This window comes from Lacerta agilis, chromosome 8 (assembly GCF_009819535.1).
Source record: "Lacerta agilis isolate rLacAgi1 chromosome 8, rLacAgi1.pri, whole genome shotgun sequence".
NCBI classification, from domain to species: Eukaryota; Metazoa; Chordata; class Lepidosauria; order Squamata; family Lacertidae; genus Lacerta; species Lacerta agilis.
This window is the reverse complement of record NC_046319.1, coordinates 69,229,567-69,255,214: the sequence shown is the minus strand read 5'-3', so window position 1 is coordinate 69,255,214 and position 25,648 is coordinate 69,229,567. Positions and strand designations below refer to the sequence as shown.

General features: G+C 48.4%; 1 protein-coding gene across 1 annotated transcript; it reads left to right on the top strand.

Annotated features, from left to right (window-relative positions):
• Positions 1-348: 348 nt before the first annotated feature.
• SCN1B (sodium voltage-gated channel beta subunit 1) lies at positions 349-23,809 on the top strand. The gene is made up of 6 exons (XM_033158142.1): positions 349-903; positions 17,415-17,581; positions 19,394-19,637; positions 20,785-20,926; positions 22,384-22,494; positions 23,689-23,809. The coding sequence occupies exons 1-5, from the start codon at positions 858-860 to the stop codon at positions 22,448-22,450; spliced, it is 666 nt and encodes a 221-aa protein (XP_033014033.1). The 5' UTR covers positions 349-857; the 3' UTR covers positions 22,451-22,494; positions 23,689-23,809.
• The last annotated feature ends 1,839 nt before the right edge of the window (positions 23,810-25,648 follow it).

Genomic DNA, 25,648 nt, shown 5'->3' with positions numbered 1-25,648 from the left:
AGGCGCCGCGCACCGGCCATGGATCCAGCCCTGCTGCGTCCCGCACCTGCTCGTGGGAGCGGGTAGCTCCTCCTTGCGCGCGCCGAATACGCTTTGCCAATCGGGCTGCGCTGCCTGGTTAGATCGGGGTGTGTGATGTGCATGCCCGTATTTTCGAAGAGAAAGGATACCCATTCGGATTTAAAGACGTAAGGTGACTCGCGGAGCCTTGCCGCCAGCGGACCCGAAGCAAGGCCGTGAGCGCCTGGAGGGAGCCTGGTCGGCGCACCTCGGAGTGAGAAGGACACGGCTCCTGGAACCGGGAAACAAGCAAACAAATATTTTTTTAAAAAAAAATTGGCAGGAAATTCAAAGCTCCGGACGCGGGATCTGCGGCAGGACAACCCATGCCGGCTCGCCTCGCCCTGGCTTGGTGAGGAGGAGAAAGGACCCCTGCGCGCTCTCCGGGCCCATCCCAACTTTTATGGATCCTCCCGCCAGCCGCCTCTTCTGTATCTCCTCGAGCTCTCGGTCCCCGGATTCGTCCCGTCGCAGCGCCGCGGCGCAAGGGGCAGCCGTCGGGGCAACTAGCGGCGCAGCGCCCCCTGCCGCCGCCGCCCTCTTTGGGGCCGAGCGGGATCAAGTGGCCGAGGCCGAGTCAGTTGCATCCGGCTCCGGCATTCCAAGGCGCTCTTGGGTTTTCTCCTTTGGGCGCTGAGCTAAGCCCCGGGCTATAAATACCCTCCCTGGAAGACTCTCCCCCAGGATCGTCTGTCTGTTGACCGCAGGAGGTTGCTGGGAAGGGCGGGGGGAGCCCGGCGCTGTGTCTGCCCCCCCAGGCCAAGAAGGACGCGCACCCTGGATCCGAACCCCCCGGGATGGCGACCCCGCGCCCCATCTCGCTCCTGCTGTGCTTGGCCCTGGGTGAGTTGGAGAAACAGGGAGGGGGAGGGGGGAGAGAAAACGGGGTGAATCCGGATCTAAGGGTATAGAGTGGGACCTTGTGGGGGGTGCTGTGGAAGCCCAGTTTAGACGTGCAGGGGGAGCAAAACTAGCTGGGTCGTTGTGGTGGGGGGACGACGACCAAGGAAGAGCCGTGACTTCTCTTTGCTCATTTAGGGCCCGCGCAGGCACGCGGTTCGATCCCAAGAAAATCTACTTCCTAGATTTTGTGTCGTGGGACTTGAACCCAGTGCACACACGCACATCCCTGCCCCCTCTCCAATTCAGCTAAGGGCTTTTGTTTTTGTTTTTCTGGGGCATGATTCAGATAGAATCCGAATCTCTTGAAATCCACTATCGCGAACGCAGTGCTGAGTTTTTTCCTGAGCTTTCACTGGCCCTACAAACCCAATAAAGGGGTTCTTCTCTTTAAGAACTTCCCTTAAGGAGAGGGTGCGAGCAGTCCATCCCAGGGAGCTTGAAATCCAGCTCCAGTTCTTCTCTCCCTCTATTAGGGTTTGCATATTGATCCCAGTCTTAGGGCCCAGGATTTTGTGTACCTATGTTGTGCAGGGCTGAACAGAGGCCACACCACTTCCACTCAATCCTTTTCTGCACCTTTTTTAAAAAAAACATAAGGTCCCACAGAGTCCTTTCAATGGCGTCTAAAATCCATGTCAGGATTTCTTTTTCTGTTCCCAAAAGGGCCCCAAAGTAGCACCTCTCCATACAGCCAACCCAGCAGGGATAATCTCAGAGGAACCAGGAGCAGATTGCAAATGTAATAGCAATTTGGGGGGTGGGAGTGAGTAGTCACAGTGGCTGCAAAGGTAATGGACTATTAAGTGAACAATAGCCCAAGGAAGGAGCCCCAGTTTTTGTGTGCTAAGATGTTCTCCATAAGGGGTCCGAGTGAGTCCGGCTGAAGTCAGTGGGATTTACTCCTGAATCTACAAATGAAGGATCAGGCTGTGCATTTGTGTGCAGAAGAGAAAAATTGTGTGAAAAAATAAGGCAGGAGCAGTTGAAAGGATAGAGGTGTTTTTTGGGGGGTGGTGGGGGTGGGGGTGGTGCTGCAGACAAAATATAAGTGTTTCTCTGGCTAAACTTCTATGAGAGAGAAGGGGGGAAATGGACAGGGTAAAAAAAAACTAAGGAAGGATCACACCCATTGTTGTAAATGATGTGGGGTAACCTCCTCCCACCCCCCCAAAAATATTTCAGTGCTTTAGTTGGCCACATAATTTTCTTCCTCTTTTGCATTCATTAGTAACAATGAATGCCAACTGTTAATATAAAATTAGACAAGCGTAGCATTTTCAAAGTTTCTAGCTTTCTTTCTTAAATACAAGCAAAATTAAAATGAAAATAAGGCCATGCACTAGGCTAGTGCATCAGAAAAATCCCGGTGGCAAACTACCCTTAATTTCCATGGGGAAATTGCCCAGTTCAAAATTTTCTAGAAAACCCACATTGCCTATTCCTGCCTCCTGCCAGCCTCCTCTCCTCCCACTGTCCCAAAGACCATCCCTTGGGTCCCCTTCCATCTGTCTCTCTTCCTGCGTATCAGCAGCCTTTTCTCTTTCTGATGGGTTTATAGGTAGCGTACTACCTTCTTGCTTTTAGAAATCTTCCCAGTGGTGCAGTCAGGTAATTTTAGTCCATGGACTGTCCTCCCCACTCCAAAACACTTTAGATGGTGATGTATTTGACTCGACTTCAAAACATGGCATCCCGAGCCCTGCTGCTTGGGGGGGCCCTCCTTCTCATTCTTCAGAGTCTGGGGCCCTGGACTGCTGCCCTAAAGTCCTAACCTGACTGTGCTGCCCAGTCGCTACCCACCCTGTTCCATATCTGTGCTTTCCTGTGTCAGGATCTTTTGGTTCATCCCCATAGATTTAGTATGGCTTTGGAGGAGACAGAGGAAAACGAGAAAGGTGCTTGGAATAGCTTGGTTGGTAGAGCATGGGGCTCTTAATTTCAGGGTTGTGGGTTTGAGCCCCACGTTGCGCAAAACATTCCTGCATTGCAGGGGGTTGGACTAGATGATCCCAGTGGTCCCTTCCAATTCTCCAGTTCTATGAAAACTCTCCCACCATCTTTGACAGCATCTGCAGGGACTTGTGGCCTTCCTCCAGATGTCGTTGGTGGCAACTAGTCCAGCAAAATCTTGCCTATCTATCTATGGAGATTCCCACCCCTTGCTTTGGGGTTCTCCGTTCTGACCCAGTGGGATGCCCTGACTTCATGAAGTACACAAGGGTGTGTGTGTGTGTGATGCCTTTAGGTGCTTCTGCCTTGCTGAGCACAGTAACAACGACCCTGAGCCAATGTCTATGTGTACGTTGTTTTCCTCGCTGATCCAGGATAGTGAAAATAATTGGACTCCATTGAACAATATTTGCTCTCGTACTACACAGCCCCCTGGATCCAGGAAGAATAGAGGCTGGGGGCGGGAATTTCAAAGCAGACATGCTGATCAATCCACTATTTAGCAATTTATTTATTTCCAGTCATTTGTGCCTCTGCTTTTTCACATGCCGGATCATCCAGGGGAGTAAAATGTAAAGAAAAGAAGAAGCTGCTGCATTAAATACACAGAATGATCCTATGTAGTTACCCAGGAATAAGTTCCACTGTATAAAATGGGTAAGCATGCATGGGATTGCAGCCACAACCAGAAATATTAAAACAGCTGATTAAAGCAAATGAGCAACATGACATAGCATAAGGCTGTAACAACTCCTCGGTGTAAAGAACCGTTTGCCCATTGAAATAAAAACCATCGGAATGCATGTAGAAATTAAGGGCTGGACAGACAGAACTCAGGAAGGTATTCCAAAACCTTTGGCACCAGTTTATTTACCCACCTCATTGTAATCTTCCGAAGAGCTAGGTCAACACGCATGCTTTCCTCTCCATCTCAATGTTGTTTTCACAACAGCCCTGTGGGGCAGGTTAGGCTGAGAGCCAGTGATGGACCCCCAAGATTACGAAGATTGATTTATGGCTGAACATGGTTTTTAAATTTGGGTCTCCCGATTCCTAGTCTGCTATACCAGAGGTGGGCAGAAAGTAGATTGGGATCTGCTAGCTCTCAGGATGATTTGCAGTAGATCAGCAAGGGTGGTTCCTCCCCCCTTTTTTCTTACTTATAGTCATTCAACATTTGCAACTGCAAAACAACTTTTCCCTCCTAAATTAGGCCACTGAGATGAAGAAAGCTCACTAAGAATGGATTGTTATGTGAAATGATTATGAGCTCAGTTCAAGTTACAGGTAGGTAGCCATGTTGGTTTGCTGTAGTCGAAACAAAATAATTTTTTTCCCCTTCCAGTAGCACCTTAGAGACCAACTAAGTTTGTTATTGGTATGAGCTTTCGTGTGCATGCACACTTATCTGAAGAAGTGTGCATGCACACGAAAGCTCATACCAATAACAAACTTAGTTGGTGCTACTGGAAGGGAAAAAAATTATATTTTGTTTCGAGCTCAGTTCAGTTCTGGTGATGAAGACAAAATCCCAGGTTCAGGATGTGCTCAGGAGGCACCCTGCCCTGCTCTTTAATTCTAAACTGTATATATTTTGCACCTAACTTCTGTTTGTGGATCTTGGGGTTATAGTAAAAAAACAAAGTAGACTCAACAAGCCAGTAATATACCACACAGCAAAGGGACTGATCCCTCCTGCCCCCGGAAAGAAAGTTTCTTGGTTGCCTTCCCATACATATTTATGTATAGCTAAAAATAAAATAACTATTGTTTCCAATTTTCAAAAACCGTCCTATGCCTGGTAGCCTTGAAGTGATTTTTTTTTTAACTCACTCCAGGGGCTGATTGCCATTTGCAGGCCTGTCTTAATCAAAAGCTCTGGATGCTTTGCAGTTGGAAGAAAACCCATGCCTTATTTTCCACATTCTGGAAAGTACTGGATGAATCTGTTCCCGGTCTCCACCCTGCATCCTTCCTACACTTTGGCAAGGCTTTTGTGCTGTATTTTGTTATGTCAAGTGCATCTCTATAGTGGAATGGGTGGGTGATGTCATGGCCTTCCTCCCACTCCCACCTGTGTCTACCTGTATTTATTTATTATATGGGCATTTCTTGGGATCTTGGATCATTAGAAGTGAGATTCCTAACACTGAAGTGCTTTTTCAGAAATTTAGCAATACATGCTGAAGTCTCTCTCTCTCTGTAAATATTTTTATTGAAAGTTTTCTACATAGCATGCAATAAAAGCCAAACTAATCCAAAGAGAAAGAATAAAGAGTAACCTAAATAAAAAAAGCGAAAGGTAAAGAAATAGAGAGGCAGGAGGAGAAAAATAAAAATAATGAATACCAAAAGTCCTCTATCGGAATTTTATCAAATCCCTTTCTCCATGCACAGAAAAGTAGACCCTCTCAGCTCTCACCTGGGCCCCTTATTTTTGATCTGTCATCTTCCTGCGTATATCTTCATCAATCTAAAATAGGGGACTTTTACGAGGTCTCTCCATAGCAGTGGGCTATACAAAAGGCATACAGATCGATCTGTTTTAAATCCTGAAATTTGCGAATCAGCTCTATTCCAGTGCTGAATTTAGGCGCACGGGAGGAATGATGTTAAAACTGTGAAATGGAAAGTGGAACAATTTTGACATCTGCGGCCGCCAATGCGGTAGCGTCGACTGCGCAATGTGTCCCAAGTTTTACTCATATCATCTGAGGTGACAGGAATTTAGGGTTTTAGAGCCAATCCCGCAAACTGTTTGTTCTTTGCACACTACTACTTCTAAATTCCTCAAACAATTTATTCACTTCTCTAATTTGAACAAGGGAGGAGAAACTCCTTCAGCCCCCAAACTGAAATTATGGGGGACTTTGAGCCTAGGGCTTGCCGATCAGAAGGTCGGCAGTTCGAATCCCCGCGACGGGGTGAGCTCCTGTTGCTCGGTCCCTGCTCCTGCACACCTACCAGTTCGAAAGCATGTCACAGTGCAAGTAGATAAATAGGTACCGCTCCAGCAGGAAGGTAAATGGCATTTCCGTGCGCTGCTCTGGTTCGCCAGAAGCGGCTTAGTCATGCTGTCTGCGGACAAACACCGGCTTCCTCGGCCTATAGAGCGAGATGAGCGGCTGAGCGCGCAACCCCAGAGTTGTCCGTGACTGGACCTAGCGGTCAGGGGTTCCTTGACCTTTACCTTATGCCCTTATGGGCAACCTTCGGGGGGGTCATCACATGCCCAGGTGGGTAGGATCAGGGGGGGGCATGGTGCCGGCCTGTGGGATTCTGCTGTCCGAGGTGGCTGCCTCAGGCCGCCTCATGGGCTGGCTGGCCCTACAAAAAGCCCACAGGCAGGACACAAGAGCAATATAGTCCTCCAGCAGCTGGCATTCAAATGCACTCAAATGGAGGACTCTGGTCCTGGAAATAGCCACCAAGAGTAGCTACAGTTGATGGCCTGTGAAATGGTCTAATCCCCTTTTGAAACCATCAGAATTGGTGGCCATTATCACATTTTGGGATCTGTAACCCCAAAGAAAGGCTATTTACAAAAGGGAAGCTGCATGCTTGCTTGCTGTGGTTGGGCTGCGCTGACCTTTTTATTTTTTATTTGCAAATGACATACAAATTATACATGTTTAAATATGTAGCTACGTATTTGTTGCAGGTGTCCCTCCTGGACTCACCTCTGGTGTTGGGCAGGATGCTTTCATTGTGGTGTGAAGGGTGTACAACCCTCGCCAGCAACCAGATTTTCTGGAGGGCTAGAACAGAGCCTGGGGCAGAGGGTCACAAAGCGCCCCGTTCCTTCATTTGCAAATTTCTGTTCTGCTGCAGATGCCGCACTCTCTGCCCTTTTGCCCATGGTTTTGCAACAGATGGGCCAAGTGGTCTTATGCAGTTGGCCAGATTTCATACCAGGGCCTCTGGTTGCTAACCAATAGCGCAGAGAGAGCGTTTTGATAGCACTCCAAGTCACCCCATTAATTTACAACCATGGCCAAGAAAAAATGTGGTGCTAAAACGGGCCAGGAACTCAGTCTAAGCTGATGGCCAAACTGCACTGGGTATTAACATGGTAGCCCCCCCCCATACTAAATCTGTTTGTCCATCAAGGGCTTCAGGCAGAGATCTTTCACTTCAGCTCATAGCTGTTCCTTTTAACTTGGGCGGAGAAACTTTTTCCACCCAAAGACCACATTACCTTCTGTGGCTGTTTGTGCGCATGTCAGTGGTGGGTGGAGCCAGAGGCCAAAATAGATGGAACAATAGATTTGACTCTTTAGGACAGTAAAGCTTCTTTCCAGCCACCTGAAAGCCAGAGGTTTCTGTACATACACCTCTCCATGCTAGATCTAGGCCAACAAGAGGCATTAACACACAGTTGAAGGACACTTTCTGGCCAGGCCACAGCATTTAATGAGATGTGGGCGTGGCTTGGAGAGGGGGTGTGGCCTGAAGAGAGTCCCAAGGGCCACATTCAGTGAGGCCTGCAAGTCCCCCCCCCCCCCATTTTAACTGAGGGTAGCAATGCTTCTGCATTTATTTGTTTTTAATTGCAAACCGATGTGGGAATATGCAGAACTGAACTTAAGACTTGAAAAGACAAGACACTGAAAGAAACAGGAATGGGCAAATTCTCCCAGTCTTTAGAAGGCAGCAAAGGGGAGCAAGACATTTAGGAGGAAACTGTATGTTTTTAAAGGTGGGGCAGTAGTGATGTTATAATTTGCAAACAGTATTAAAGGTATGCTCTTACCTTATGCTAATAGAAGGAGCTGTACATCTGGGGATTGTCTATGTTTCTGGACGCTACTTAAAACTAATGGTCGGCCCATTTCTAATCATTAAAATTTCACGGCTCTTGCTCGAGTGCTGCAGAGTTGATCGTGGGGCTGTGGCCAAATGGCAGTGCTCAGGAAGATACAGTCCACCCGCCTCCTGACATTCCCCGAGCTTGCTTGACACCCATCGGCAAGGTCCTTGCAAGACCCATGCATTCCCAGGGCCTGCATCAGCGCGGAGGGAAGTTAGGCGTTTGCTAAGGCCTGCAGACTGTTGAGAAACCTTGGCCATCGGCCTCTGCTTCCATCTTCTCGCCTGGTGGGCCACAGGGGACGCAGTGATCTCCCAGGCTTTCTCGCAAGCATCTTTGGTGTCAGAAGCGCATCGAACGAGTGGTACCTGCAACACAATGTTGCAGCGTGCCTTTTAGCTGCTTAGTGTTCCAGCCAACCTGGCAGCTTATTTCAGGATACTCCCGTTTTATTCCTCTCTTCCACCGCATGACCGTTCTCCTCCAACCAGATACTCAGCATTCTGCAGCCATCGAACCTCTTCAGTCCCCATTTGGGTTTGTTTTGTTTTGATCCAATCCATTAAATTCACCCCCCCCCAAAAAAAAACACAGCTCCCCTTTGCAGTTCCCCAGGCATGCTGATATCTCCCTCTTGTTTCTCAATGGCCACATTTTGGCTACAGTCCTGTTGGCACTTACCTTCTTCTGTGTTTGCTATTAGAGGGATGGATGGGAGGTGCTATCGGGAAGCATCCACCTTTGTCCTGGGCTCCATTCTCTTAGCCTCAGATGTTTTGAAGTTGGCTCTGGTTATGCAACGGCAAGAGGAAAAGCACTTTGAAGATTCTCCCGGGGAATTTTCTCCTTTGGGATTGGGCATGTGCACTGATCTCTGCTGGCCCAAAAACCTGGAGCTGGCACCTCCTATTTAAAATAATATTTATATTCACCCATATGAACACAACCCAGACAGACTAAGTTGGCATCTAGTGCTCTCAAGCTCATCCCTTTTAAAATATATATATTCGTCCCCTACTTCAGGCTGAAGGAGATGAGTTGGAGAAGGGGTGGGAGTCCCCATCCCCACCCCCAGATTTTTCAGGCTTAAATTCAGTTCTTCACATTTCCACAGCAATTTGTGATGGGGGAGTGGGAGTTCTCATGAAAATTCACCAACATTTCTATGTCCATTTCTCCTGATAAACATGTTACAGTTTACATAGAATAATAGAATTGTAGAATTGGAAGGGACCCCAAGGGACATCTAGTCCAACCCCCTGCAATGCAGGAATCTAAACTAAAATATGCACATTTACACATTTTTTTGCAGTCAGTTTCCCCTGGAAATAGTGCATTTTTGTATGTTATTTTCACTAACATATGGATTGTAATTAGCTAAGCCCTACTCAGAATGACTGTAAAGTTATATCTTTTGCTTTCATTGGGGCTACTCTGAGTAGGGCTGACATTGGATACAACCCTATGTTTTATGCACCCCGACCCCCCAAAAAGTATGCATTTTTTGGTACGTGGTGTTTGGTTCAAGCATTGCATTGCAAAATTCAGAGAAGTGCAAACTTTGAAGAAGAGCTGCGGTTTGGTTCACATATTGGTTTGAAAAGTGTAGGTAGGGCAGTTTCTTGTTAAACGCAAACAGAATCGAATTTCTCCTTCATCCCACAATCCTCTTCATTGCCTGTTAGTGCTGCTGAGCTAGAATGGTATGAAACAACTGCCTGTGTTTCCGAAGCCCTGAGGTCCCTTCCCACTCTTTTTGTTTCGGCTGCTTCTGTACCTGCCCTTTCCAAGCATCCTAGCAGCCATGTGGAAGGAGACTTTGTGCATGTATATGTGCAGGATAATCAAGGCATATTGTTAAGCCACTGCCCCCTCTAGGAAAACCTGGGGGCAAACCCTCAAGAAAAAATAATTTCCATAATTTTCCCTACCTGGTCACCTTGAGCCAGATTTTGACTCAACCCTAGGCGAGCAGCTGTTTACAAGCCTGTTTTTAAAGCCCTGGGGGTTGCTGGCACAAGACCGCAGAGGCTGAACTTCATGTCCTGCTGGTTCTCAAGCAGGATAGTGCTGAGAACTGGTCAGCAGCTAAGACTTTTGCAAAAGAACCGCTGGTGCTTCAGATGCTGCTGATTGTGTGCTGAAGTCAGCAAAGCTCCCTCTGCAAGCTCTGTCCTTCGAGCCAGCAGGGTGTCATTGCTGATGCATGAAAAGCAGGGAGAAAGAAAATGACCTGCCGGAGGACACTGGCTCTCGCCCACTGGTGTGCTGACACACTTTGCAGCCACAAACATGCACACATGCGTTCCTCCCTTTGCCGACAATCCTGTCACACCTACTCAGTTACTCACCCACGGGTGCTCAGTCACACTTAACGATGATGCAGTCCCAGTAATTGATCTCTGCAGGCTTCCCACTCTGACACTTTCATCCCTAATCCCAAGGAAGAGGCAGGATTCCTTGTGGGGTGAGGTGATCTTACTGGTCAATTCTGGGGCCCAAGCTCACAGGTGCAGTGGTGGAGGAAGGGGGCGGGGGGTGGTCCATCCCGGATGCCATCTCTGATTGGGTGACAATAAGGCATCCCATGGGGGACTCTCCCCGCCACCCTGGGTGCGGCGGCACGAGCGGCTGCCATCGCGCTGCCACATGCGGAGAATCCTCCGCTCGCGGCTGCACCCTCCGCCACTGTCTGTATGGTGCATGCATATGCGCGGTACATAGCGGTGCACACGAATGCGCACTGGGCAGTTTCCCCTGCCCCCCGACATCCCACACCGTTCCTTCACCCCTGCACAGGTGTCCCAGCAAAGGAAGAATGGATACAAAAACTCATGGAATAAGCAGAAATGGCAAAACTTACTGGAAGAATAAGAAATTTAAGATAACAAACATTTTTATATATAAAATAATGGAAATGGTTTATTGAATATTTACAGATAAATTATAAACAGATAAATACAATGGCAGGGTTATTGTAATAACCTCCAGTTTTGTAAGATTATATATTTAAAGAAGATGACTAAATGGGCAAATTAAGTCAATTAGGATATGCAGAATACATTAGAAATAAATTTAAGGAGCCGCAGAAAGAGGGGGCAGGAAGTCAAGTTTTGAAATGTCAACATGATTGTAAAATCAGTGAAATGTATAAACCTGAAAAGTATATTTAAAAAATGGGAGGTAAAAACTATCTGAATGAAACGACAGCTATATATATGTATAGTGGGGTAGGATAGCCGGGATTTTTTTTTACATCTGGCAAATATATGGGTAGATGAGTCTAAGAAGCCAGGGACACAGATTTTCACAGCCCTCTAGCAGCTGTGGTGGCTCATTTAGCAGAAGTAATGTATATAGTGATAACTCTGGAAGTGTATCCTCAATTCTGAACAAACAGCCTTCTGGAGCAAAATATACATCAAGAGGCTTAGTGGGGGCAGCTTTCCTGCCCCACTAATATGGGAATGACAGACATGGTAATTGAACAGCAGCAGCGGCGGAGGAAGCTGCTCGGGCGCCTGGGGCCACTTGCCCAGCGGCACACCGCGGGGGTCTCTGGAGTCTGCCTGCTTCCTCCCACTTAGCCACTCTACAGCTGGGGGGGGGGAGGCAGTGGGCAGACCGTTTGGGCAGTGCAGAGTCTGTGCGCACCCAAGCCAGGAGAGATGTGTGGCTTGGACATGCTGCTGGCCCTGCAGTGAGTGCCGCCCGGCATTTCGTCACCCCCTTAGTGGTGACACACGGGGAGAAGTGCCCCCACCGCACCCCCTTCCTCCGCCCCTGAACAGCAGTGTAATGAGACCAGGATACAACTTGGGAAATGTCAAACAAACCCACCTGAACTGTGGCATCTGCAGGTGCCAAGTGAATCTCCTGGGGTGGAGGTGGGGATAGTGGAAGGGGTGTGACATATTTGTATCAGACGTTTATTCTCACAACAGCCTTGTGAGGTAGGTTGGGCTGAGGGGCAGTGACTGGCCCAAGGCTACCCAGTGAGCTTCATGGCTGAATGGGGATTTGAACCCTGGTCTCCCAGGTCCTCGCCCAGCACCATCTGGCCACAGGTTTTCCAATCCTGCTGTAGCATTATCATTGTCGTTATCACGTACAGCACAATCTTATGCTTGTTGTTGTTGTTCAGTTGTTCAGTCATGTCCGACTCTTCGTGACCCCATGGACCAGAGCACACCAGGCACGCCTATCCTCCACTGCCTCCCGCAGTTTGGCCAAACTCATGCTAGTCGCTTCGGTAACACTGTCCAGTCATCTTATCCTCTGTCGTCCCCTTCTTGTGCCCTCCATCTTTCCCAGCATCAGGGTCTTTTCTAGGGAGTCTTCTCTTCTCATGAGGTGGCCAAAGCACTGGAGCCTCAACTTCAGGATCTGTCCTTCTAGTGAGCACTCAGGGCTGATTTCTTTAAGGATGGATAAGTTTGATCTTCTTGCAGTCCATGGGACTCTCAAGAGTCTCCTCCAGCACCATAATTCAAAAGCATCAATTCTTCGGCGATCAGCCTTCTTGATGGTCCAGCTCTCACTTCCATACATCACTACTGGGAAAACTAGCTTTAACTATACGGACCTTTGTCGGCAAGGTGATGTCTCTGCTTTTTAAAATGCTGTCTAGGTTTGTCATTGCTTTCCTCCCACGAAGCAGGCATCTTTTAATTTCGTGACTGCTGTCACCATCTGCAGTGATCATGGAACCCAAGAAAGTGAAATCTCTCACTGCCTCCATTACTTCCCCTTCTATTTGCCAGGAGGTGATGGGACCAGTGGCCATGATCTTAGTTTTTTTGATGTTGAGCTTCAGACCATATTTTGCGCTCTCCTCTTTCACCCTCATTAAAAGGTTCTTTAATTCCTCCTCACTTTCTGCCATCAAGGTTGCGTCATCAGCATATCTTATGCTTACTCAGAAGTAATTCCAAATGGATTTAGTGGGCCTTACTCCTGTAGTAAGTATGTTTAGGATTTGGGCCTTGATGTGCAAGGTATTCGCTCAGTTTTGCCTCTTTTGTCACAGACTTTTCTGGATTCAGGGAGTCAACGCGCCGGTGCCTCAGCAGGAGCTCAGTCTTAACAGATGGCAGCTGTGTTCTTCCTGCTGATGCAGCTGATCTCTGCAGAATAGCCGGCAGTGTCCTCTGTTCCAGTGGTTTGCCTGCCGATCTTGTGAGTTATTCTCCTTTTACAGAAGGGGAACTGAGGGCAAGAGAGATGCCCAAGACCACTCTCAGTGACTCCTATGGCAAAGTAGGATCTGGACTGAATCGTAGAATTGGAAGGGACCCTGAGGATCATCTAGTCCAACCCCCTACAATGCAGGAATATGCAGCTATCCAATACAGGGATTGAATCTGCAACCGTGGCATTATCAACACCATTCTCTGACCAACTGAGCTATCCGGTTGATAAGACTCTTGCCTCCAGTTTCAACCCTGAACTTTGAGTGGGGAACCTTTTTCACCCCAAAGGCCATATTTGCTTCTGGGCAATCTTCTGGGGGCCACATGCAATTGGTGGGTGGGGCCAGAGACAAAAGTGGGAGGGGCAACAATTTTTTTTTTTAACCATTGTATAGCAGGCCAGTTTTTTCATGCTCACCCATCCCTTTCTGTCCTCCATCCAGGCAAGAAAGAAGCATTACCAGGAATCGAAGGGCAGATTGCAGCCAGGCAAAAGCAGTCCAGGAGGTTGCAATGCAGGGCTGGGGAGGGGTCCAGCTCGGGAGGGGGTGTGGCCTGGGGAGAATCCGGGGGGGGCAGATGGGGAAGCCCGGAGGGCATCATCTGGGCCTGAGGCCCTGCATCCCTTCTGTGGACCATATTGGCCCAGGCATGAACTTTAATCAGGTCGTAGAGTTGTATGTTTGCATCTAGCAACATCTATTTATAAAAAGCCTTCCCCACCAATTAAAATTGTGCCCCCAGCCGCTGTTTGTCCCAGTTTTAATTTACAAAACTTCTTCCCCCCCCCCCCGTCAACCCGTTGTGTTTATGAGTTCTGACATCCCTTTGTTTATATAAAGGACCCACAAAGTTGGGGCGGGGTGGAGGGTGATGTGGATTGAGACCATGCCATGCAGGGTTGTGGGGTGTGTGTGTGTGTGTGTTGAAATATTGTTTTTTTAATTAATGAAATAAGAGATAACAGAATACAAAACAGAAGGATACAATTAACGCCCTTTGTATGCACTTGGACAATAATTCGCATATGACAAAAGCAAGTATTCATAAATTAAAGTTGAGTCAACAGGATTCTGCAGGGCCAGAGTGTCAATGAGAGTCAACAGAGGCTGTTAATCCTTTCCTCTTGCATTGTTTTCCTGCTGAAAATCACTTCCCGAGGTTGTCCATAGCCCCACTTTCAATGTTTTGAACCAAATGACAGCTTCTGGAAATGGGGTTTTCAGCAGGGAAGTGGGGCAAGGCAGAGGGGGAAAAATTGTCACCCCCTCCCTGTTCTCCTGATTCAGATCTGTGGGACTTGATTATCAATCAATATTTTTACGATCTCAGATCAGCCACTAGAATACAGCCAAACACATGTGATTTTACAGTTTCCAGGCAAAACCCTTTTTGGGATTAACAACGTAACAAAAAGCATTGTGTATGCTTTGTTCACAATTACAGTGGTACCTTGGGTTACAGACGCTTCAGGTTACAGACTCCGCTAACCCAGAAATAGTACCTCGGGTTAAGAACTTTGCTTCAGGATGAGAACAGAAACCGCATGGCGGCAGCGGGAGGCCCCATTAGCTAAAGTGGTGCTTCAGGTTAAGAACAGTTTCAGGTTGAGAACGGACCTCCAGAACGAATTAAGTTCTTAACCCGAGGTACCACTGTACTGGTAAACTAGAACTAGTTTTTGAGTGCTGGTGTGTTTGGTAGAGGGCTTTGATCATCTGGTTCCCAGCAGTGCCTGCTGATGCACAGAATTTTGCCACTTTGACGGTGATTTCGTTAATGGAGTCCAACAAAAGGAAGGAAGTGATTTTTGTAAATGAATGAGACAGGTCACAAGCATATGAATCATGTCCTTGAAATCATGCCTGGTTTGACCTTCAGTGAAGTTGTATTTGGGGTGCTCCAGCGATTGCTCCAGATCAGAGTACCGTTAAAGGGCCACATACTGTGAGCTGGTGCAGAGGTCGGCAATCCTAGTGGTTAGAACGTTGAGCTTCAACCGAGCTTTAAATCCAGACTTGGCCGTGAAGCTCTGAGGAGGGCCTTAGGGAAGATTCACTATTATTCAACCTAAAAGCTGTTGTGAGGCTTTGCTCTCTAGCTCCTTAGAGCAGTGTTTTTCAATCTTTTTTGGGCTAAGGCACACTTGTTTCATGAAAAAAATCACGAGGCACACCACCATTAGAAAATGTTAAAAAAATTAACTCTGTGCCTATATTGACTATATATAAAGTAATTCTCTTGAATAGGAATCAAATAAAACAATTTTTCCCACGGCACACCAGGCAACATCTCGCGGCACACTAGTGTGCCGCGGAACAGTGGTTGAAAAACACTGCCTTAGAGGAAGTTCTTCGGTGGAAAGACGTCTGCAGCTGGCCCTGGCCCCTCCTCCATGCTCCTTAACTTGTCCCTTTTCCAGCTTCTCCTGCCCCACTGGGCATCTTTCCACCCCTCCCAAGGCATTCTGGGAAGACTCCTGTAGACCCATGGCCCTCTCCTCCCGCCAACCGTAGGCTGAGCTCCAAGGGTCATCATGGCAGGCACAAGAAGCTGGTGGGAGCTGGCAGTGTCTGTTGCGGCTGCATTAGTCAGAACTCGCACTGTCGACTTCCATTTGTATCTATTGGCTTAAGCAGACACCTTCCGGAAAGACGAGAGGGGGGAAACCGAGGCCTTCTCCAGGGTTGTGTGAGCCAATAAAGGGGCAAAGGACAGCATATCGCAATTTTACACTTGCTGAAATCCCCTCTCCTGCTGTGCTATCAAAGGTGCAGGAACAGGAACCTTGGAAGCTGCCTTATGCTGAGTCAGACTACTGGTCTATCTAGTGTTGTCTGCACTGACTGACGGCGGCACTCTAGAGTTTAAAACAGGACTCTTTCCCAGCTCTACCTGGAGATGCCAGGGATTGAACTTGGGACCTTTTGCATGCCACTGAGAAAGAGGGTATGGATCACATTTACATATGCCAATTTATATGTTTATAAATGCAAAATGTATTTATTTATTCAAGCATTTAATTTAACTCGGGCTGCATACACACCATACATTTTAAGTACAGGCAACTCCCATTTGATGTGGAGGTTATGTTCTAAACCATGGGTAAACGTTAGATAAATTGGAGTTCTTGTTATTAATATACCAAAAAACACACACACCAAGTCGTCAACAGGTTTTCCACACCTATCAGCCAGTCACCCATTCCCACCACCCTTCTGAGTAATACCCCTCCCCACTCCCTCACTACATATAAGGGTCTGGTGACTTCTGTTTCAGTGTATCTGAAGAAGTGTGCATCCACACGAAAGCTCAGACCAAGAACAAACTCAGTTGGTGTCAGGAGTAGCCCAGCTACTCACGAGGAGAGGGAGAGAGGAAGCCCTGCTCAGGAGCAGGGCAGGAAGAACTGCTCTTCAAGGGGAGACAGCTCACGAACCTATAGTGAACCCAAGCCCCTTTTGCAAATGGACTCCTCCTCTTCCTCATCCAGCTTATCACAGGAATTGTCTCCAAACAAGGGAGCGGAGCAAGGGCTCCGTGACGCTGCTGAAAGACCCAGCACCACCAGCCAGACAAGATCGGACAGAAGTCCACAGCTTCTGATACAGGCACAGCGCAGGGGGGATAGAGGACCCAGGAGACATCATTTCAGGGTGCTGAAAATCTGGTGTTGGGTGGGTAGCCGAAGGAATGTACTTCCGGATTCTGATAGTGATTGAACGGTCATGTTTTTGACTAGCTCCGCTTGTATATAGCTATGCTTAATAAATAGCTTCAGTTTTTCAAAAGAGGCTTTGTTGTTACTCATGAGCAGCACTGGGGAAGATCCTGACAGTTGGTCTCTAAGGTGCTACTGGAAGGATTTTTAAAAATCTCTTTTAAGGGTTTTCATTTTGGTGTGGTGAAGAAGGACATGCCCTTTACAGTCAGAAATTACATCACACATAAGGTGGGGTTACTGTGGCTGAGGCAGGCCAAGGTGTGATATTCCTGAAGATTTGGCAAGTTTTACATAGTTCCAGACAAAGTTTACACAAAACATTAGCATTTGATAAATCAGGATGTCCCTCAGACATTCCTCAATGCAGAGCACCTGGGCAAACAATGACAATTCATACAAAGGAGGTTCATAGATATAGGAGAGGAGTCCCTTCAGGAACTTCCCCTCAATGCTCTCTGCCTACGTGTTCTCAGACAAGGGGGATTAAGGAGGCAGAGGAAATATTTAGAGTCTTTAGGGGAGCCAAGATGGCTTTTGGATTGCTCTCTTGTACTGTTGTAGACATGTGGTTTATATACTTACATATGTTTGCAATTATCAACATTTATTCTATATTTGAGACCTTCGAATCCATTTAACCACTGGAAGAATGCTGCTGCCGGGAAGGGAGGCAAAGATGGTGAGAGGATACAAACCAATTGTTCCAAAGCCGGAGACACGCGAGAAGCTTTTACTGCCTTTCTGATGTGTTTTCTCCCCCGCCTCCCCTTCCCAGTGACGTTGTGCCAGGGTGGCTGCGTGGAGGTGGACTCGTACACTGAGGCCGTGGCTGGCAACAGCTTCCAGATCTTGTGCATCTCCTGCAAGAAGCGCAGCGAGACGGAAGCGGAGGCCTTCACTGAGTGGTTCTTCAAGCAGAAGGGGGAGGAAGAATATGTCAAGGTGTGTGCCGTGGCGATGTAAGGGCAAGCGGTTGTGTGGAGGGGGTGGGGTGGGTGGGTAGCATAATGGCCTGTTCACTCCCTGGACCAGGAAATATTGTAAGCACCTTCACTGTAAACACACAGATCTAGAATAAATAAGCATGTGGGATCTGCCTCATCCCAACTCGGAACTGCAAAGCCCATCAATCAAAGGCAAGTGCAAAATAGTGGCTGGAAACGTGGAGCTGGTTTCAAAATGGCAGCTTAGGGGGTGGAGCCAGTTGCTCTTTGCACCCCATGAGCCAGCAGGGGGCTGAGCTCCCACCAACCATGGAGGGAATATATATGGTAATTTTGCAAGTGCCAAGTAATGTTCGTTGTGCTTTTGTCAGAAATCGATCCCTTAGTGTGACAGCACCCATTCTTTGGAGCCCATTGATATTAGGCAGGAGTTGTATTCTATTCGTCACCTGCTAAAAACTTTTGTTTCAGCAAGCCGACCCAGGCATATAACTGGAGCATTTTATTTTAATTAAAAGTAGGGTGTGTTTTTTTTTTTAAAGATTCCTGATTTTATTTATATTTTACATGTTTTATATAGTTTGTTCTTAAATGCTTGTTCCTATCAATATTTTAATAAGTATTTTAAATTGTTGAAAACTAGTTAGAGGAATTTTTTTGTTCTAGCATTCCAATTCTATTGAATAAAAAATAATAATATATGCTCTCCTTTACTGATTGATCCCAGGGTGGCAGGCACTGTTTTAATCTAACATTGACTAAATGCTGGAAACTATACATGAAATGGACACCCATGGAGTATGCACACTCTTTGTACCCCAACCGCAGATACTCTGGACCTCCCATTCTCCAAGAGACCAATGTTAATTGGGTGTTTTTTGTTCCTTTGAAATGGCTTTGTTGATTTGTGAGTTTCAGGGTACTTGGTGTTCCCGAGAGCTCTTCCCCAGGCTACTTTTATTAACTACATGAATGATTAACCATTTTAGGAGCACCTGCATGTCTCAGAAATAAGAAGACAGAGATACAGGCAAAAGACTTTTGGGAGCAGCATAGAGGCAGGATGGTGTAAACAAAGCCCATAAAAATCCTGCTGGTGGACCTTAGATGGTTTTTACAGGGTGGTCACCATCATAATAAAAAGGTCAACATTTGCAGTGTGCTTTCCAGAATTCAAAGTGTTTCATATACTTCATCTAGTTGCAACAGGGGTGGGCCCAGCCTATCTGGGCCCTACAGATAATTGGACTCCAGATCCCACCAGCCCCAGCCACTGTGGCCAATGGACAAGGAACAGGGGTAGGGGAGGCTGGCGCACATTGGGACTAGTAGGGCAGAAGATGGACTGATGGGGCACTGCCCCACCAAACTCAGTTTGTCCTCAATCAGCCTGCACTTGCCTGCCTTCTTACAACCAGCCCAAGGGCCACCAGCTTTCTCCTCCTTATCATTTGTGTTGCCCTTGCAGAATTTTGCAGGAGGAGCATGGGGACAAAACTAGAATGAGTTGGCTCTGCCTGTTAAGAGCTCTGGCACCACCTACTGCTGGGCTCCCTGTCTTCCACCCTACCAGTCCCAATCTGTCCTAGCGGATCCGTCATCCCTGAAAGCGGGCTCGGAGCCAACAACCCTATATGCAAGCCTATATATTTCCTTCCAGATTGGGGTTGGGAGTCTGAGAGTGGGAATGGTTTGCGTAAGTCCACCTAGCGAGTTCAAGATTGGAGTTGAGTACGTCTTGCCTTATAGTAGGGTGACCTCTGCCAACCAGGCTTCTCTGTGTGTGGACTGAACCTCACCTGTCCTCCAGATCCTTCGCTATGACCCAGATGAGAGGCTCAACGTGATGGATCCTCGCTTTGAAGGCCTGGTTCATTGGAACGGGACCAAGAACATCCGGGACTTGCAAGATCTCTCCATCTTCATACTTAACGTGACCTTTGACCATATGGGTGAATACGTCTGCACTGTTAACCGCACACTCTTTTTCGCGGCGGAGTTCACCCACAACATCATGGTCAACAAGACCATCCATGTTACAGTGGTAGACAAACGTAAGTATAAGCTTGGAGCAAAGGAGAAGCAGAGGGAGAAGCTGGGGTGGTGGGGGACTCTTGGTGGGCTGTGAAACAGTGGTGAGGGGCGGGGGAATCTTCCTTCAGCCCAGAGACCTTGTTAGACCCACCAGGCCATTTTGGCCAAGCCACACCCACCTTCCCCACACCTGATGTATATGATGGCAGGTGTGAGGCAGGTAAAGGCAGGGTGTGGACAAAAGCGGCTTTGCAGTCCCAGCCGATCCATTGTGCCTGCAAAGCCCCTTACACAGCACTTCCCAAGTGCTAACTAGCAACTGATTGTCAGCGCTTGGGAAGCACTGGGGATGAGGCTTCCCAAGCCCTGACAATCAGCTGATAGTTGGGGTTTGGAAAGCACTGCATTCAGTGTTTCCCCAGTGTTGAAAATAAGCTAAGAAAGCCTCATGTACTGTGTGTGTGTGTGTGTGTGTGTGTGTGTGTAGGTGGGGCGGGGTTTGCCCAATGATATTTTTTTCCCAAAAATGGGTCACCTGATATCATGGTAATTTCAGGTGATTGGCAGGTGGTCAGCTCCACCCACCTGCAAAACTTGGCCTTCATGTGTGTACTGGCCGGATTCATTTCCCTGTACCTGGTTTAAAACACAAGAAAAGTACTGGTGAGCCAAAGGTCCATCTCATCTCATCCAGCCTTTGTTTTCCACATTGGCTAACCAGATGCCTCTGGGAAGTCTGCAAATTTCAGTCATTTGCATAGAGCTACCAGCTTTAATCTGTACAAGCAACAGATAAACTGACTTTAGAGCTGTAGCTGATTAATCGGTGGCAGCCTATTGTACTGGATGGGGATGAAAATTAAGGGCACACGTTTATATCTGGAAGCTCTTTTGATTCTGGTGAGTTGCTGTGATAGGAATTGAAAGGGGGCGGGAGGTTTAACAACCATGGGTGGAGGGAGCTTTTGCTTGTTAAAATTGTTAGAATGGTAAGAGGTTCCCCACACCCAAGCTAAAAGCAGGACCAATTTGCATGGCAGGACAAACATGACTCAAAATCTAGTGCTCTTCCAACAAGAAAGAGCCAGAGAGCAAATGCAGCTAGGAACATTTGTGTGTGTTCCTGTTTTGTTTTGCATGTCTTTATCTCTGTCCTTCCTTTCACAGAAAACCGGGAAATGGCATCCATCGTTTCCGAGATCATGATGTACGTTCTCATCGTCGTCCTGACCATCTGGCTGGTGGCTGAGATGGTCTACTGCTACAAGAAGATCGCCGCGGCAACGGAGGCAGCTGCTCAAGAGAATGCGTAAGAAGCGTGGGTGGCGAAAGGAGGGGAGTTGTGCGTGCACACACAGGTTGGGAAGCCAAAAGAAAGCGCAACAGGAGACTAGTGCTAGCTCCAGCTTTGACCCACCTTGGCCAAAGTGCCCTCTGCTGAGCCAGCTCCTAAATGGGCAGCACCCCCTCCAGGGAAGTGACATGGTTGCAGTGCATCGCTACAGGGTCATTGCTGTTTAAGTTTCCCACAGGGCAGCTTTACACCAGGGGCACTATGGGTACTTTAAAGTGGTAGGTGGCTCCCGGACTGGTATAGGAAGCCCAAGGCTGCCAACAACAGTGGAACCTCTGGTGTTGCCAAGGCCCCAGCAGCTGCCTGAGGATGCCAGATGTTGGCCCTGGCCCTGCTGGAGGTGGCGAACACTGGGTGATGCAGGGGAAGGACGCAGGAAGTGAAAACATCTGGACTGGACCATGTGTCTTACTGGATCAGAGGGAGCTGGGAAGCAGGCCAAAAGCCTTCCAGTGGAAGACTTCTGTGTTTCTTGCAGTGGTTTTATGCCTTAACTAGTGGCAAAATCAGATTCACCCTTCCTTTTTGCTGTTATAATCCTACTTGTTAGCCTGGCTGGAAGCTGCAGGCTCAGCTGAAAGCTATTCATTGCCTGCCTCAAAGCTCTCCTTGCAGAATAAACAAGTCCTTGAGACACCTGTTGGCTGCACTCGTAAGAACATAACAAGAGCCCTGCTGGATCATGCCAATGGCCCATCTAGGCCAGCATCTTGTTCTCACAGTGGCCAACCAGATGCCCATTGTGAGAAGCCCACAAGAGCACTCCTGTGGTTTCCAGCTGCTGGTATTTAGAAGCGTTGCCACCTTCAACTGTTGTCCTCAAACAGCACTTGTGGCATGGTATTGCCAAACACTTAAAAAAAATTTGATGGTTCCCCCAGAATAAACTTAATGTGTGAAGAGGCATTCACGTGCACTTGAGGGGCTGGTTGGAGAGCTTTGGCAGGCCCAATCTGCCTCGTAAACCACTAAGCGGAACCTGGAACAAGGCCAGCTCCAGGTTGGTTGAGGAGGGGGCTTGTCAAAATGTACCCCCCCCAGCCCTGAGGCTGCCTTGGCAGGCTTACCTGACAACAACTATAGGCAGCAGCCATGCCCTGATGAGCACCAGGGCCTGGGGGGGGCATCATTTTGTTTTCCCACAATGCCCTTGGCGTGACATCTCTTTAGGGTATTCTGGGAAATTAAAATGGCAGGCAGCTCCCAGACCCACCCATTTGGTGTTTGCTGCAGCACCAGGAAAAACAACACAGTTGTTTTACAGAAGGGCCCAGGATAGGCACCAGCAACGGGCCATGCTGGGGCTCTTGCAGCTGCCGTGTGCCGGTGCCAGCTGTGATTATGGAGGGTGGGGAATTGGGGCAAAAAGCCCACCTCACACATATTCCCGCTTCTCTCTTGTGTCCTGACAGCTCTGAGTACTTGGCCATCACGTCGGAAAGTAAGGAAAACTGTACAGGGGTGCAGGTAGCTGAATAGCCCACGTGGGGCTGTTGGCGGGCACAGGAATTCCTGGCTGGCAGGTAATGTATTGTGAACATCGCCACTTCATCCCCCTGTTTTCCAAGAGTCACATCAGCAAAAGATGTCCCTTTCCCCAGGAACTGACAGCTGAGATCTAGATGGGAAGGAGAAGCGGGCAGGGAACTATGGGAAGAGGCAAGAGGTTAGCAAGGGACAAATGTAGGCAAATGCAGTTACGAGCAATTAAGCTTTGTTACCATGGGGCCTACCAAACCAAAAAACAAACAAACCCACCTCTAGTAGATAGCGATTGCACTCAATATTCCCCGCTCTAACGGCTTCTAATATCGAGAGTGGTTTTGGCAGGCTTCTGAAGGAAAAGGTTAATTAGCGTTCTATTACCGCTTCCCCGTTTTAAATAGCAAAGGGAGATGGTGTGACGTATAAAAGGAGAAAAGTTCTGTCTCTGGGCAGGGATGCCAACTTCAACTTACAGAGGGGCGCTAGCATGCCTTTAACAGCTGTGTGGCAAAGGAAGAATCCAGGGGGGTGCAGCTTTCCCCTGGACTGTGGCACAACTTTGGGAAAACTGGCCCTTGTTGAGCCATCCTCCATCACGTTGCTGTTAAAGGGCCTGGAAACCCAGTGCTGATTCTAGGTTATTTCGTTTGCCCCTTTTCCATTGGGCTCAGTCCGCATGGGCACCTAGAGCACGGCACCCGTGGGCCCTTATCGGCCTTCCTCGGTGCCCGCAGAGTCCGTTTTCTCTTGCATCCATGCTCCCCACCCCACAGAAATCAGGCTTGGAAGAAGCACCGCAGCCAACAGGACAGGCCTCAGTGTGTGTCTGGCTGTGTAACGCCCTCTGAAATTTCCTCAGTTTGCGTGCCCATGGGCCTGGAAAGCTTGGCGACCCCTGGTCAAGAGGGTGAGGCCAAGGCGAGCGGGGGGAAAAAAAATCTGCCGTATCTTCTCCTCACAGCTCTCTTGCTTGGGCAAACAGGCCCCGGCAGCAAGGAGGAGAGGCAACCAAAGGGGCAGGGGTCTCTAGGGGTTGGCAGTTGTGCCCACTTCCCACCTCAGATGAGGCATGGCAGGAACACAATTGTGCCAACCCTTAGCACTTGGACCTGAGCCGCTTTGGGGCCTGAGAGAAAGGAAAAGAGAGAGGGAGGGAGGCGGTAAGCCTGAGCTCAGGTTCTCATTATGCGGTGGCAGTTATCTAACGTTCCTGTTTGTTAACGCTGTTCCAGGGACGAGGAGGACGATGGCGGAGAGGGAAAGTGACTCAGCAGAGGCATCAGCAGCCCCTGAGAAGATTTGAGCTGGAGCCAAGCAGCCGCTCCCCCCCCCCCCGCTGCATGGCCTCCCATCCCCCCCGCCTCCCCCTTTAACCAAGCATGCTATTTTTTAATAATAATAAAAAAGAGCTCTGAATCTGGCCCGGCTACCCAGGGACAGACGACGTGTGTTTCTGAAGGGAAAGGGGGGGGGCACGGCTCGTTCCGGCAGGCACCTTGCTGTTTTTTTCAAGGATACATCCTTTTCGCCTTCTGTCGAGCAAAGGGTCGCCTCTGCCGCGATGCATGAGGAGAAAGCGGTATGGCTGCTCACAAACACACACACAAAGCTTGGGGCCCCTTTGCCGCTGTGGCCCCCCGTTGCGCCGCCCGAGACCTCTTTTCTTTAAGAGCAGTTGCACTTGCGCTTTCTGATTTTTTGCACATTTATTGCGCTTCCCCCCCCCCCCACTGTTACTTCGCTACCAGCACTTTCTATGGGTCTGAGGAGAGGAGGCCCCTGTGGTTTGCAATTGCCTGGCTCCCCAACATTCCCCCTCCTTTCATGTCATGTTGTTAGGCCTCTGCCTTGATCTCTTTGCTCCCAGGGCAGCTGCATCCAGCGAGGAACTGGAGTGGAGAAAGGTATTCGAGATGGCCGCCGCACAAGGCCTGACCCTTAGAGAGGACGTTAAGATGGGGGCGCTAAGCCCTAATCTAGGAATGCCTTTGAGGGGTGAATATCTGATATATATCTGGATATATGAACTGTGACAATACAGAGGCCTGCCCTGGCAGGATCCTGCCATTTTATTGTCTTGACAAGATTTCCCTCAAGGGTGTCCCCCTGACAGAAGGTTTTGCTCGGGATCTTTCGAAAGGAAGATGCCGCAGAGCAGAAATTCGATTGGTGCAGGGGGCCTGGATCCAGATGTTGCTCCTGTGTGTCCCCCAACTTTGTTACTGTTCTGCCCTTCCTGGCGTCTTGTCAAATTCGCTTCCTGATCTTTGCCCCCAGCACATATCAGTTCCTCCCACGATGCCTTCATTGCCTTTCCCCCTCCTCACGTTTCCATTTCCTACATCCAGCGCCACCCAGTCAGGCCATTTTGGCTCTTCGGGGAAATACTGTGCCCTCCCCTCTCCTCAGACCCCGGGGCTGGTCCCAGGGACCAGCTGCCCACCATCACAATAATAGAATAGAGTTTGTTCATAAATAAATAATAATAAAAAAATTATTGGATTTCACCAGCTCTGGTTGAAGTGAGTCATTCTTGTGATGAAAGGAGATGCAGATGTGTGGAAAAGCAACCATGGAACGGATAACACATTGTGTGGACGATGGGGTTCCATTTATTTCGTTGCAGAAATCACTTGTGGTGTGCACATGCCGCCCTACAGCCTTAAAGTTTTTGCTTTAAATAAATACATACCAATAAGACATAAAACCAAAAGTGACATAGACACAACACAGTCAAACCCATTGCAACCCCAAGGTTAAAACACAGATTTAATAATTGAGAGGCTCAGACTAGGCAAGTTGGCGGTGGAGAACATTTTTGGCTCTGCAGGTCCGATCTGTATGTTCTCCAGTAGGTCAATTTTGACAGGTGGGTTGTCCCACCCACCTGTCAGAGCTGCTTGTGCAGCAACTCCCAAGTACCCAACAACTTGTCCGACGTTTGGGAATTGCAACACGAGGGCTTTGCCAATCCTAATCTTGGCAAAACACAGGGTTTGCAAACCTATTTTCTAGTCGTGCCTCTGCTTGCCTCAAACCTGACATCACGTATGAGGTCAGGTGTGGGGCAAGTGAGAGTGGCTGGAGGTGAAACAACCTTGTAGCTCTGAGACCTGCACTGGGTCAAATGCATCTCACGGGCTGGAACTTCACCCCTGATGTAAATGAATCTCAAACGCCTTGGTGAGGAGG